This window comes from Cnephaeus nilssonii (assembly GCF_951640355.1).
Source record: "Cnephaeus nilssonii genome assembly, chromosome: 7".
NCBI lineage: Eukaryota > Metazoa > Chordata > Mammalia > Chiroptera > Vespertilionidae > Cnephaeus > Cnephaeus nilssonii.
In genome coordinates this window covers 98,160,580-98,174,971 of record NC_137078.1, presented here as the reverse complement: position 1 = coordinate 98,174,971, position 14,392 = coordinate 98,160,580, and the positions used below count along the sequence as shown (strand labels likewise).

At 50.9% G+C, this 14,392-nt stretch overlaps 1 protein-coding gene across 1 annotated transcript; it reads left to right on the top strand.

Annotated features, from left to right (window-relative positions):
* Nucleotides 1–4,043: 4,043 nt before the first annotated feature.
* Nucleotides 4,044–10,205, top strand: RBP7 (retinol binding protein 7). The gene is made up of 4 exons (XM_079777819.1): nucleotides 4,044–4,203; nucleotides 9,006–9,184; nucleotides 9,300–9,401; nucleotides 9,945–10,205. The coding sequence occupies exons 1-4, from the start codon at nucleotides 4,131–4,133 to the stop codon at nucleotides 9,993–9,995; spliced, it is 405 nt and encodes a 134-aa protein (XP_079633945.1). The 5' UTR covers nucleotides 4,044–4,130; the 3' UTR covers nucleotides 9,996–10,205.
* The last annotated feature ends 4,187 nt before the right edge of the window (nucleotides 10,206–14,392 follow it).

The window sequence follows — 14,392 nt, the reverse complement described above, 5'->3', positions numbered from 1 at the left end:
GAAGGAGGCAGCCAATCAGTGATTCTCATCATTGATGTTTCTCTCTCCTCCTCCTTTCCGCTCTGAAATAAATAAATAAATAAATAAATCGCCGAAACCGGTTTGGCTCAGTGGATAGAGCATCGGTCTGCGGACTGAAAAGTCCCAGGTTCGATTCCGGTCAAGGGCATGTACATTGGTTGCGGGCACATCCCCGGTGGGGGGTGTGCAGGAGGCAGCTGGTCGATGTTCCTCTCTCATTGATGTTTCTAGCTCTCTATCCCTCTCCCTTCCTCTCTGTAAAAAATCAATAAAATATATTTTAAAAAAATAAATTAAATAAATTAAATAAATAAATATATTTTTAAAGGTTTAAAAACAATCAAGCCTCTCTCAGCAGCCCCATCAAACTTATCATATCTCATTGGCTGATTCAGAGTCATTTACTAGCAAACCTGCTTGTCCCTAAAATCAACCACTGGCAAAGGAGGTAAGATTTCTGTGACTGGCTAAGCCTTAAACCAGTCCAGGAATTACCCCCCAGAACTGGGCCAAGCTTCCTGATGGCACCGCTTCCCTGCATTGGGGAGGGGAGGCGTGGACGGTGTGAGGCTCACCTCAATGTCCACACCGTTCTTTGCTGGACCCGGATCAGGCTCCATCAAGTGGCAGAGACTGGTTCTCCTACAACTGCCCCTCATCAGCTCCCATCCATTACCGACTGGGAGGAGCAGAGTTTGTACCCAAGTTTAGGACCTGGTCTTGGCTATAATTTTATGGTTTACTTTGCCAGTATCAAATGGAAGGGAAAAGAAGACTCAAATTTAGCCACATTTTTCCTTTCCAGAGATAATTTTATCCTTGTCTAGAAGAAAGGTTTTAGAATTATAAATGAGAAAAATTGCCTGGCCCGTCACGGTTCAATTCCCAGTCCAGGTACATGCCTGGGTTGCGGGCTCGAGCCCCAGTGTGGGACATGTAGGAGGCAGCCGATCAATGATTCTCTCTCACCATTGATGTTTCTATCTCTCTATCCCTCTCCCTTCTTCTCTAAAATCAATTTTAAAAATAAAATAAAAAGGAGAAAATCACTTCTTATCCCATGGGCAAGTCCAATTTATGCCACTTCAACCAAAATTCAACCCTGTCCCGACTAGATGGCCCTTGCCCAGGCTGGCCAAAAGCCATACCTACCAGCACAGATGCTAAAGTCATTATTATTTATTTCTGTGACCTTCCTTTTCAGGCCAAGATTTAGAACAATAAGATTGTAAGGACAGGAAGTAAGTATGATTTCTCCATATCCTGTCCATCTGGAATTTAAACAGGCTTCATGCTCCAGAAATCTAGTCAGAGTTCATAGTTCTGTGCCCATTAAACGGCAAGGTATAGGTAATTCCAGGGTTTGCAAACAGCCTGTCATATTCCACCAAAGGAATTACAGTTACAAGAATCAACAGCCTCCTTCTGGGAGAGGCAAGGCAATGCCACTCTGTTTTCTCAACAAAAACGGCACTTCTCCTTCCGAAAAGGCTGTAGCCATTCATTCAACAAACACCGACTCCTTGCCAAGCACTGTGCTGGTGAGTGAGCTGAGCATGGTCTCTGCCCTGGAAATTAGAATGAAAAAGGTAGTCAGCGGGCCTGGCTGGGTAACTCAGTTGGTTAAAGCATCGTCCCGATGCACCAAGGCTGCAGGTTCCATCCCCTGTCAGGGCACATACAAGAATCAACCAGTGAATGCCTAGATACGTAGAACAGCAAATCAACGTTTCTCTCTCCCCTCATTTCTCTCTAAAATCAATCAGTACATTTTTAAAAAAAGAAAAAGGCAGTCAACAAACAAACCAAAAAGCGATAATTGTGGATTATGCTGATTCTGAAGGTAGTAAGCAGAGATGTGAGGCAGACTCGATGTATATTAGAAGTGATATCCAAGGCTGTTCTGAAAAGGTGACGCTTAGAGATTTTTGAAGAGATCCAAGGCTTTCTCTGTCCAAGTTCTAGCCCAACTGGAAAATAAGACGAACAAAAGGCAAGAAATGGAGACTCTAAAGAGCACTTTAATTGCTGACCAAGTCTAGGTTAGAAGTCGTAACTTAGTGTGAGGGTCAGAAGGGGGATGGGTTCCCGTGACAGATCATTTTGAAGGTGGCCATTCTAAGATCTCCCGTTGCACATGCTCGGACAGTGTGACCCTGGGAGATGCGGTCCGTGTTCCCTCCCTTCGGGTCCAGGTGGGCCGAAGACTGGTGGGAGTGATGTTGCATGACTTCTGAGACCAGGTCAGAAAAGATGCGCAGCGTCTTCCTGTCCTCCTGGGACACGCCCTCTGAGAACCCCGCCAGCCAGACCTGCTGTGAAGGCGCCCACGGTGAGGCCCAGTGAGGAGGAACCCGCCCCCCAGCCCACCGGCCTGGCTGAACTCCCAGCCAAGAGATAGGCAACACCAATTTACCAGCCAGGAGACTGAGCCGTTTGGGAAGTGACTTTTCCAAACCGGAGTCACGTGACCCCAGCTGATGCCTCTTGACGCTGAGATGAGCCACCTTCTGTGAGCTCTGCCAAACTGCAGGTCTGTGAGCAAATGAATGGCTTTTTGTTATTTTTCAGTCATTACCTTGGAAGGCAGATAATAACTTCTACGCTCATTTCCCCGATCCAGACTTTGGAGCAGTCTGCCGGAGGGAACGTTTGGGTCCTCAAGTCCGTGTTACAAGGGGAGAAGGGAAACAATGAAATACCCTGTGTTTAGAATTTGTCATCGATTCACTGCCGAGTTGATAAAAATGGGTCAATGGCAAGGAACTGATTCAGGTTTTCCTGAATTTTTCCCGTTTCAGCCACGAAAGACCCACGTCCTGGGCCCTCACTCCTCCAGTCTCAGGGGAACCAGCTTGGTGGTCGCCCTGGGTGCCCTGGATCAGGGGACTCCTCCCGCCTCCATGAGGAGAGAGTGAGGGGTTGGAGAGAGGCCCGGGCATTCAGGGAACATTCCTCTCTGCAGAGCATGATTAGGAAAGACTGGACCCTAATCGGAACTTTTGAACCGGAAGCCAACGGAGCCGGCCATACAAAAGCCAGGAGGAAAACAGCCCAGGAAGGGGGAGCACCCGGTACAGAAGGCGAGGGTCTGACCTCTGCCAGCACCGCGGCCTCAGCAAACCTGGGGGACTGGCGGTCCCGAGCAGAATGGAACTGGGGGAGCGTACCCAGAAGCCCCCTCAGGAAGGGCTCTATGGACCTGCGGAGAGGGTACCAATTGCCATTTAGGAAAATGGGGGTGGCCCTGAAGGGTTCTAGGCAGGGGCGCGGTAAGGTCTGAGTTGCATTTCTCAAAAGCGTGCCTGGCTGCCGTCTGGAGAATGGTTTGGTGGGATCAGAGAGGAAACAGCCCGTCCAGGAGGAGAGGAGGCATGAGAGCGGCTCAGGTTGGGAGGATGTGGAGCCAACAGGTCTGGTTGATGGGCTGGAAACGGGGGGCGCAGAGAAGGGACCCGTCCCCCGGGGGCACCGGTGCCCAGGGGTGCACTTGACGGAGAGAGGGGCGCTGGAGAGCTCGGGTGTGTGAGGTCAGGCCTGAGGACAGCCCGTGGAGGCATCACGGAGGCAGCCAGCGAGAGCCGAGAGCCGGCCGGGAGCTCGGGAGTCCGGCCGCCGGGTTCGAATCCAGCCTCTTCCACCCGCGGTAGGACCTGCGGCAAGCTGCTTCCCTTCTCTTTGCCTCCGTCGTGGTCTCGGTCAAATGGAGAGAATAAGTAACCAGTGGAGAAGCGGGACTTTGTGACAAGTGATCACACACATAGTAACCACTCAGTGAGTGTTGGCCGTGGATGTATTGGAGTCTAGAGCTCACGGAGGGGTCAGAAATGGACGTGAACTCTTGGCCTGGACCACAGCCGGGGTTCCGCGCGCGTTTGGGGTGAGAGGAGGAGGGAGCCCCAGGAAAACAGGCGTTTCCAGGGGCCACGGGAGCCTGGAGGGCCCGGGCTTCCCGGAGGGAGGGAGAGGGGGGAGGGTGTCCGGGCGCCCCGCCCCGCCCCCCGCGGTCCAGCCCGGCCCCGCCCCCCGCCGCCCGCACTTGGGGCCGAGCGCACGCTGCTCGCCGCCCTGGAGTCCCCCCAACCCCGCGCGGTCGCCCCAGCCCCGCCATGCCCGCCGACCTCAGCGGCACCTGGAACCTGAGCAGCAGCGACAACTTCGAGGGCTACATGCTGGCCCTGGGTAGGCGGGGTCGTGGGGGCGCGGGCGGCGCCTTGAGGTTCGGGGTGAAGGCGCGGGGCTGTCCGTCCGTTCCCCGCGCGGCTGGCTCCCTGGCTCTCCTTCCCACGTCCGCTCGTGCGCCCGCGCGTCCGTCTGCCCGTCCCCCAGTCTCTCCTGCATCCCCGGTCCACCTGCCCGTCCCCTCATCCCCGGTTGCCCCGGCTCCCCGTCCTCCCGCCTCCCACGTCCCGCGTCCTCCGTCCTCCGTCCGTCGGTCTACCACCCCCGCCTCTTCGCCTGCCCCATCCTCCCATCTTCCCCAGCTCCCTGTCCCCTCGCCCGTCCGACCGTCCCCCAGTCCTTGCTCCCAAGCCCCCCACCTTTCCTTCCTCTCGTCCCCTCGACCGTCTACCTGCCCGTCGGCCACGCTCCGGTCCCAGCGCGGGTTTTTAACCGGGAGGAGGTGCGGGGGGCGTGGGGCACGTCGCAGGCAGACTCGGGGACACGATGGGGTTCGGGCACGTGAGGGGCGCCCCGGATGGAAGCCCCTCCCCGGGTGACCCTCGCCCCGCAGCTGCCTTTAACGCGGGCTCTGGGCAGCCAGGCCCGGGGTCCCTTGAACCCAGGGGCGCCCAGGGAGGCCCCGTCCCGCAGCGTCTCCCGTGACGCCCCCATCCCGCAGCGTCTCCAGGGGCGCCCAGGGAGGCCCCGTCCCGCAGCATCGGGGTCACCTGAGCTTATCCAGACTCAGTCCCGAGCTCCCGGGCCGGCTCCGCCCCAGGAGGTTCCGGGGCCGCTAGATTGGGAACCGTGTTTGAAACCTTCCGTTTCTGGCCTCCCCTCTTCCCTCGAGGACTGCGGGGTGTCAAGAAACCCAGGCCCCGTAGCGGGCGCTTCCCCCTCCCCATCCCCGCCCCCGGGATGAAATTCCAGCCCTGAGGAGGGTCCGTCTGTCCGCACTGCCTGGCGCTTGGGGAGCCTGGTCTCCGAGGCCTGGGCGGCGGGGGGGCGGCAGGGTGTGCGGACCGCGGGGTCTGACCCAGGTCCTTGCTCCCGAGGGGCTGGAGGGTGCTCCCCGCCCTGAGGGCGGGAGGCCTGCCTTCCTCACCCGCCCCCGGTCTGTCCTGCCATTTGAGCACCTACTGTGTGCCACGTGCTTTTGGCAAAATGCCGCCGGTCAGTGGCACTTTTGACAGATGGACCAAAGCTGCTGAGACTACGGGGTTCGCGGGCTGCTCTGGCTCGCCTCCTTTTATCTGAGACCAGGCCTCAGTTTCCCCACCAGTAAATTGAGCTGGGAGTCCAATTTTTTTTTATTGTGGTAAAACACCTATGACAGCCAAAACTGGTTTGGCTCAGTGGATAGAGCGTCGGCCTGCAGACTGAAGGGTCCCAGGTTTGATTCCGGTCAAGGGCATGTACCTTGGTTGCGGGCACATCCCCGGTAGAGGGTGTGCAGGAGGCAGCTGGTCGATGTTTCTCTCTCATCGATGTTTCTAGCTCTCTATCCCTCTCCCTTCCTCTCTGTAAAAAATCAATAAAATATATTTTAAAAAAAACACAAAAAACCCACACCTATGACAGAAAACTGGCCATTGTAACCACTTTGAAATGGACAGTTCTGTGCCCCGGTGTGTTTTTAAGATTCTCCTCCCTGTCCCTTCTCACACTAAGTAGGGACGTTTGGGACTTCTCAAGCGAAGTCTGATTTATATTGCCACAAATCCTCGTGCAGAAGAAAAAGATGCCTTTTCCTCTGCCCACCTGGTTCATTGGCAGGGCCCTGTGAATTAGACTCACAAAGGACAGACGCACTCGGCCTGCAGCGGTGAGGACCTCAAAGGAGTGGTTAGAGCCTGAGCTTACATAGCTTCTGAGCAACAAGCAATGCTTCCGCAGAGAAGAGACCAGACAAAAAGACTCTGAATTTCCAGGGTGGCAAACAACAGGGAAGTAAATATATGGGGAAATAAGTTGATTATGTAGGTTCTTCTGGTGCCAGGCTGATAAGAGTCTAGAGTCGTGTCCCTAACGTCTGTCCGTCCTGGTGCAGAGGGGAGGGGGGAGTGTGGAAGAGAGACTGCCCCATGACGTGACCAGCGAGTGTCCTGCAAGCTGGACCGGGCCAGAAAGGAGGCGACTTTCTGCAAACCCCCTTAGAGACCGTCTGATTGTCACTGATGTTCATTCGGACATGAACTCGCCCCCTTCCCTTGCCTCCGGCCAGTGCTGGTCCCTGGCACAGGTGGTTGTCCTGACCCAGTTAGGCATGTAACGTAATTTCCCGAACCTGGTAGCATTTACGTGCCATTACCAGTGACTGTCCCCCACTGTACCCTGCAGAATTCTTTGGCACCTGCCAAGCAGTTCGGGGGTCCATGTCATCTTGTAGTCATCCAAGACATGTCTTGGATGGTCCCCTAATGAACCCTGTGAATTGCCAGCCTGGAGGGACCAGCCTATTTTTTTATTTTTATTTTTGTCTCTCCTCCCCTCCGCTTACAAAAGTAGATTTTCAGTCTCAGGACCTTACCCTGGGTCTGCATGTACAAACAGGGTCTCCAGGTACTGGAATGATCAGACATTGACTATACAGCACTTATGCTGAGCTTAATTTTGGCAGGAAATCAGACTCTATAAAAAGTAACATCTGCCGAGTTGAAAAGGAAACAAATAGAAATTGTAGAACTAAAAAGTAACCGACAAGCTTAGAAACTTAGCAAGTGCTCTTCGGATTCCTCTCTGCGTCCCTTGCTGATGAAGCGGAGGCTGCTCCTTTCTCTGTTATAAGGAGGGCACCTCTCATCTGAGGGTTTTATCACCCGCGTCAGGGGGAGGGCAGAGGGTCCTCCCTGCACCTGCCTTCCTCAGGAACCGGCTGAAAATATTCACTCTGCCAACGTGCCAGGTTTTGAGGGAGAGTGTCCTGAACCCCATCTGATACAGAGTTTCTGTTTGGGGTGATGAAAAATTTCTGGAAAGAGATAATGTTGTTGGTTGCAGAACATTATGATTATTCAATGCCACTGACTTGTATGCTTTTAAATGGGTAAAATTTGTGTATTTGACAATAAAAAATTACCAAAAATAAAAAAAAAGAATTACAAGGATACTGGGACAAGAAAACCTACAATACACCCTATATTTCATTTTTTAAAAAATGAAAGTTCCTTTAAAAAAAAAAGTATTGATTGATCCTAGAGAGAAGAAGGGGGAGAGAGAGAAACATCACTTGGCTGCCTCCTGCATGTGCCCTGACCTGGTATCGAACACAGCCTGGGTATGTGCCCTGACCTGGTATCGAACACAACCTGGGTATGTGCCCTGACCGGGGATCGAACCCGCCACCTTTTGATGCATGGGATGGCACTCCAACCAGCCAAGCCACACCAGCCAGAGCACGTGAAAGCTCCTTTTAAGTTCAGTTGCTTGAATTAAGTTCATTTTGTGAGTTAGCATTCTCTCCTATCTGAGCCATGTCTCATGACTATACACAGTGAACTAAAACATGTGTTTTTAAACACAGAGGTTTATATTTCAAGTGCATAAAGATGGCTCCTGTAATAAAAACCAGAAAGTCCTTATCTTGTTCATTGGATGGAAGACAATACAGCCAGGTGATCTGTCCCTTTTGGCCAAAAAAACAGAGCTTGAGGTCTTTGTCCCAGTTAAATATTTAAATTAACAAAGTGCTCGATGAATTAGTCGATGTCTTTTATTCAGAGTCTTTGTAAAATTGGCACATGGCATAGAGAGGGATTTACGGCACAGAACTCAGATAATCCAAGTGCTTTTAGGTTCCAGAAGGTTGTTTTTGGTTTGCCTTTAATTGGAGCAGATCCTCTTAAAGGGAGATTTCGATTACTCTATTTCCCCTTCATTCTTGGTTATAAATTCCTGAAGAATAGGGAGCAAGCATTTACAACCTCCAGCCACACAACGTGCTCAAAGCTAATAAATGAGAAACGGCATTCAAATCCACTTTCTATACCAAAACCCTGACCTTCACACTATTCCATGTTTTCGTGTGTGACCATTTCTAAAGCTTATTCAAGACTCCTAAGTGAATAGAATCGTGTGCATGATTGCAGTGGTTTTTGAGGTTTTGGGTGTGTGTGTGTGTGTTGTTGTTGTTGTTTTAATATATTTTATTGGTTTTTTACAGAGAGGAAGAGAGAGGGATAGAGAGTTAGAAACATCGATGAGAGAGAAACATCGATCAGCTGCCTCCTGCACACCCCCTCCTACTGGGGATGTGCCCGCAACCAAGGTATATGTCCTTGACCTGAATCGAACCTGGGACCCTTGAGTCTGCAGGCCAACGCTCTATCCACTGAGCCAAACCGGTCAGGGCTTTTTTTTTTTTTTTTTTTTTTTTTTGTAGTTGTTGTTCAGAAATTGTTCAAATTCTGTCTTGGTTTGAAGCGTAAATACAGAAAGCAGGAAACGGCAGAGTTGCTGTCATTGAGGTTGGATGGTTCCTTGTCCCTTTGTCCCCCTGACACAGGCGATAAAACCCTCAGGTGAGGGGTGCCCGCCTTACAGCAGACCTGCTTCTGCTGTGCCCAGCTTCCAGTCCGCCCCGAGGCGCACCGCCAGCCTAATGCGTCTTCCCCGAAAGCTGCTGAAGCTTTTCAATCAGCCTCTGGATGGAGGTTTGCCAGGATAGCGTTCCCTACAGATCCGGTCTCAGCAGCCACTGACATTGACATTGTAAAAGAAACACTCGCCAGCCAACGCCACGGTTTTGAGTTCAGCTGCCAAGTTCTTTGCCTTTGCATCTCTGGTGAAAGCTGAGATTTCTTTTTAAAATTATTTTTAAGGTATCGACTTTGCCACTCGGAAGATAGCCAAGCTGCTGAAGCCGCAGAAAGTGATTGAGCAGAATGGGGATTCTTTTACCATCCACACGTACAGCAGCCTACGGAACTACCTTGTTCAGTTTAAAGTTGGCGAAGAATTTGATGAAGATACCAAAGGCCTGGATAACAGGAAATGCAAGGTAAAGTCGCAGTCATAACACAGGCCCTTCATTCTGCCAGGTTAACTGGCCTTCGACTGAGTCATCGTCGAGATCCTGCCAGAACAAACCAATGTTTTCTCCCTCCATCGCGCAGAGCTTGGTCACCTGGGACAACGACAGGCTCACCTGTGTCCAGAAGGGGGAGAAGAAGAACAGAGGCTGGACCCATTGGATCGAAGGCGACAAGCTCCACCTGGTACTTGCCGTATCCCTCTTATTTTTAGTGAGATGACCGAACGTGGAAGAAAATGTTAAACAGGGAAACCGTGGCCAGCAATCCTATCAGCCCACTGTTTTTCCCCCCATTTACAAATGAAGAGATTGAGATTGAGAAGTCCCCCATCCCCACACTAGGCAGCCCGCAACCCCGGCATGTGCCCTGACCAGGAATCAACCGTGACCTCCTGGTTCATAGGTCGATGCTCAACCACGGAGCCACGCCGGCCGGGCCATTCTAGCAAATTATTGAACTTGAGGAGGGAGACACGGGAACCCCCATTTTGTAACTGGTTGGTCAGAAGTACAGGTGGCCTGGGACTTGCAATTGATGCCTGATGTGGGGGCAGTGAGCCCTGCCCCCATGGCTCCGCGCTAACACTGGGTTGTTAGTTGTCAGAACTGAGTTGGCGTGAGAGTTGGAGAAGGGGGTTGGCAGACAGCACACGTTTGGAGTCAGATCCTTGTAATAACGGGCCACGTGCCAAGTCATCTCCTTCCTCTTCCTTCCTCCTGATCCCAGGAAATGTTCTGCGAGGGCCAAGTGTGCAAGCAGACGTTCCAGAGGGCCTGATCGGGATCCACCCACGGAGCCGTGAGCCACACGGGGCCGCAGCTTAACGCCTGACGACATTCCAGAATGAACGGGTGTTCATCTGCCCTCGTTTGGTGATGGGCCTTGTGGTCAGAGGTGTCACGCAGCCTGTGCCAGAAACCGTTTGGATGTGGGCAGACAGCTCAACTTCAATAAACCTGTCGGACCACTCTGGCTTCTTCCTTCTCCATTTCAGCAGGTCCCACTATTGTGAGAAGTAATCTGGTCTGTGATGACACACCAGTGAGTTAGATGTAATTCCTGCCTCGAGGTCTGGCGAGGACAGTGGGTGAATGGAGGCCTCTGAAGAGGGTGCCTCCCCTCTGAACAGGCAGCTGGGAGGCACCGGAGGGCAAGCCTGAGAAGGTGGAGGAATTTGTCAGCCACAGGACAGGGGGCTTGGGGGCAAATGGGAAGAACAGGTCAAAGGGCCCAAGTGCTTTAGGACTAAGCCTACAATTTGTCTGTGGAGACGGGCAACTACTTTAGGAGCCGAGGAGGAAATTGAGTTGAGACAAAAATGGTTTAATAGCTCCACCAAGAAGTGTGGCTGGCCTTCCTTCCTTCCTTCCTTCCTTCCTTCCTTCCTTCCTTCCTTCCTTCCTTCTTTCCCTCCCTCCCTCCCTCCCTCCCTCCCTCCCTCCCTCCCTCTCTCCCCTCTCCCTCCCTTCCTTCTGATATTCTCTCTCCTCCCCTCTTTCTTCCTCCCTTTTCCTCTTACAACTAGAAAATGTTCTTTTTAAAATTTCCCCACATCAGCAGCCCACAAGATCAAAGTGGGAAATTGTTTTAGTCTTACCTTCATCCTTTTACCCCCACAGATCTGTTTCATCAGGCATTTTAAGAAAAGTTTTGTCCCTGGCCAGGTGGCTCAGTGGGTTAGAGTGTCGTCCCAATATGCCCAGGTTGAGGGTTCTATCCCCTGGCACATATAAGAATCCACCAAAGGATGCATAAGTAAGTGGAACAACAGATCGTTGTTTTTCTCTCCCTTTTCTCTCTAAACCCAATAAATAGAAAAAATTTAAAGAAAGAACAATGTTCCATATAGGAATGAACAGAATAGTAAAGTAGAATTAGACAGAAAAACGCGGCCTCCTGCGAAGACTTCCTCTTCTCCTCCAGGGAGGAGGCACGCAGCTTCCGGTGGGGCTTCCTGTGCAGTGAGGAAGCATCCAGGACACTGCCCCCCCTGGGGAGCTTTCCTGGCAATCGGGGGGGCTGAGAGGCTGGGGGGCTGCACGGATTTTTCTGGACGCCTCTGGGAGCACCTGCCAGGTGACCCTTCATGAAAGGGGCCGGTGGCAGCGTCTACACAGCGCGCCCGGCCCGCGGGGCAGGAGCCGGTGGTGCAGGAGGTGACTGCGCTTGGGCTGTTTATTCCCCCAAGTGAGTCCTGGGCCCTGCTGGGCCCGCTGTGCAGCCAGGAAACAGAGTGGATAGAATAACCTCGGGACGCTGTGGGCTCTGCCCGCCGGGGAACCAGAGGCGGCCTCTGGAAGGACAGTTTTCCAGACTGGCGTGGGATGCAGAGATGGCACTGTCACGCCACCCTGACCCCGGGGAGGGGCCGGAGAGGAGAGGGGCCACCCCGGGGCCTGCCCTTAAGGGAGTTCAGGTTGGGGGCCTTGAGGCTGCGGCTGCTGCTGCTGCTGCTGAGCTGGGAGGACCCACGCGCCCCCTTCTGGCCCAGCCGCGTCCTTGGCTCCTGGGGAAGGAGGGAGGGCTCTTGCTCTTTTTTAGGTTTCAGATTTTAGGGTTCGTTTTTTTGTAAATTAAGAAAGTTTTTTCAATTGCAGTTTACCTTCAATATTATTTTGTATTAGTGTCGGGTGTACAGCACAGTGGTTAGGCAACCGTACACTTTACAAAGTGTTCCCTCCGAGGTGGTTTTTTTTAAAAATTGTTATAAAATATGCACAACAAAAACTTATCATTTTACTATTTTTAGAGGCCAGTTCGCTTGCATTAAGTGCATTCCCACTGCTGCACAACCGTCACTGCTGTCCATCTGCAAAGCTTTTCATCTTCCCAAATGAAACCCTGTCCCCACTAAACTACAACTCCCTCCTCCCTCCTGCCCCCAGGCCTGGCACCCAGCATTCTTCTCCCTGCCCCGATGAATGCGGGGAGTCACCTGGTAGCTGTTCTTTGTGCCTGGCTTCTTTGACTACACGGCTCACATCTGCAAGGCTCAGCCACGCGGGAGCAGTTCCTTCCTGTAGAGACGGTGACAGTCCATCGCGTTGCGTGGAGAGAACGCTTCCTGCGGTTCGTTCATCCCTCGATGGACATTTGGGTTCTTTCCGCCTTTTAGTGGTTCTGAGTCCATACTGTCATGAAGGTGGGTGTACAGATACCTGTTTGAGTTCCTGCTTTCAATTCTTTTGGGTACAGACCCAGAAGCAGGGACGGTGTGTATAGGAAGACGGAAAGTGCTAGTTCACTAAAAGGGAAGTTGAAAAATAGGCGACAATAACAGTAAACCACCAAAAATAATAAACCACGTACATAAAGTTTATTATGAGTCAAACACTAAGTACTCTACATAGATTAACTTGTTTAATTTTTAAAAAAATATATTTTATTGATTTTTTACAGAGAGGAAGGGAGAGGGATAGAGAGTTAGAAACATCGATCAGCTGCCTCCTGCACACCTCCTACTGGGGATGTGCCCGCAACCAAGGTACATGCCCTTGACCGGAATCGAACCTGGGACCTTTCAGTCCGCAGGCCGATGCTCTATCCACTGAGCCAAACCGGTTAGGGCTAACTTGCTTAATTTTTACAATATATAAAATAATATTCTTATTCCCATTATATAGATGGGACAATTTAGACACAAACTGTTTTTAAATTCCTTTTTTAATTTTCAGTTACAGTTGACATTCAATATTTGTTTCAGGTGTATAGCACAGTGGTTAGGCATTTATATAACTTGCAAAATGACCCCCCTGATAAATATAGTACCTATCTGGCACCATACATAGTTATTAAAATATTATTGACTATATTCCCTATGCTGTTCTTTACATCCCCACTCCATGATGATTTTTAACTGCTAATTTGTACTTCCTTTTTTGTTGTTGTTAATCCTCGCCCGAGGATATTTTTCCATTGATTTTTAGGGAGAGGGGAAGAGAGAGGGAAAGACAGAGAGAAACATCGATGTGAGAGAAACACGTCGATTGGTTGCCTCCAGCACAAGCCCTGACCAGGGCCTGGGCCAGGGGTGGGGTGGGAGGGGGAGCCTGCAACCGAGGTACGTGCCCTTGACTGGAATCAATTCCTGGACCCTTTGGTCCGCAGGCTGACACTCTATCCACTGAGCCAAACCAGCTAGGGCACTAATTTTTACTTCTTAATGCCTTCACCTTTTTTCACCCAGCTCCCCCAACCCCCTCCCATCTGGCAACCATCAGTTTGTACTTTGTATCTATATACAAGTCTATTTTTGTTTTGTTTATTTTGTTTTTTAGATTCTACATATAAATGAGATATGGCATTTATCTTTCTCTTTCTGGCTTATTTCACTTAGCATAATACCCTCTAGAGCAGTGGTTCTCAACCTTTCTAATGCCGCGACCCTCCTTTAATACAGTTCCTCATGTTGTGGTGACCCCCAACCATAAAATTATTTTCGTTGATGAGGAACTGTATTAAAGGGTCGCGGCATTAGAAAGGTTGAGAACCACTGCTCTAGAACATCCATGTTGTCACAAATGGCAACATTCCATTTTTTATGGCTGAGTAATACTCCATTGTGTATATGCACCGATGTTCTTTATCCACTTGTCTATCGATGGACACTCAGCTCGCTTCCGTATCTGGCTATTGTAAGTAGTGCTGCAGTGAACACAGGGGTGCGTGTGTATTTTGGAACGCGTGTTTTGGATTTCTTCAGGTACATCCCCAGTCGTGGGACTGCTGGGTGATAAGGTGGTTCTAGTTTGAATTGTTAGAGGAACCTCCATGCTGTTTTCCACAGGGGCCCCACCTATTGGCGCTCTCACCAACAGCGCACAGGGTTCCCTTTCCTCCACATCCTCGCTGACACATGTTTGTTGATTTAGTGATGAAAGCCATTCTGACACATGTGAGGTGGTATCTCATTGTGATTTTAATTTGCATTTTTTTCTGACGATTAGTGGCCTTGAACATCTTTTCATACAGGAGTGGGCAAAAGTAGCTTTACAGTTGTCCGTATGAAAAAAGACACACAGGGTCTGATGACTACAAGAGCTTTATTAGCTCAAAAGAATACCACAATGGCACAGTGCACTTAGGCACATTCTCGTAAGTGCTCACATTGCTGCCCTTCATTACACATAAATAAATAATGATACAAAAAGGGACATCTGTAATACTTTCAACAA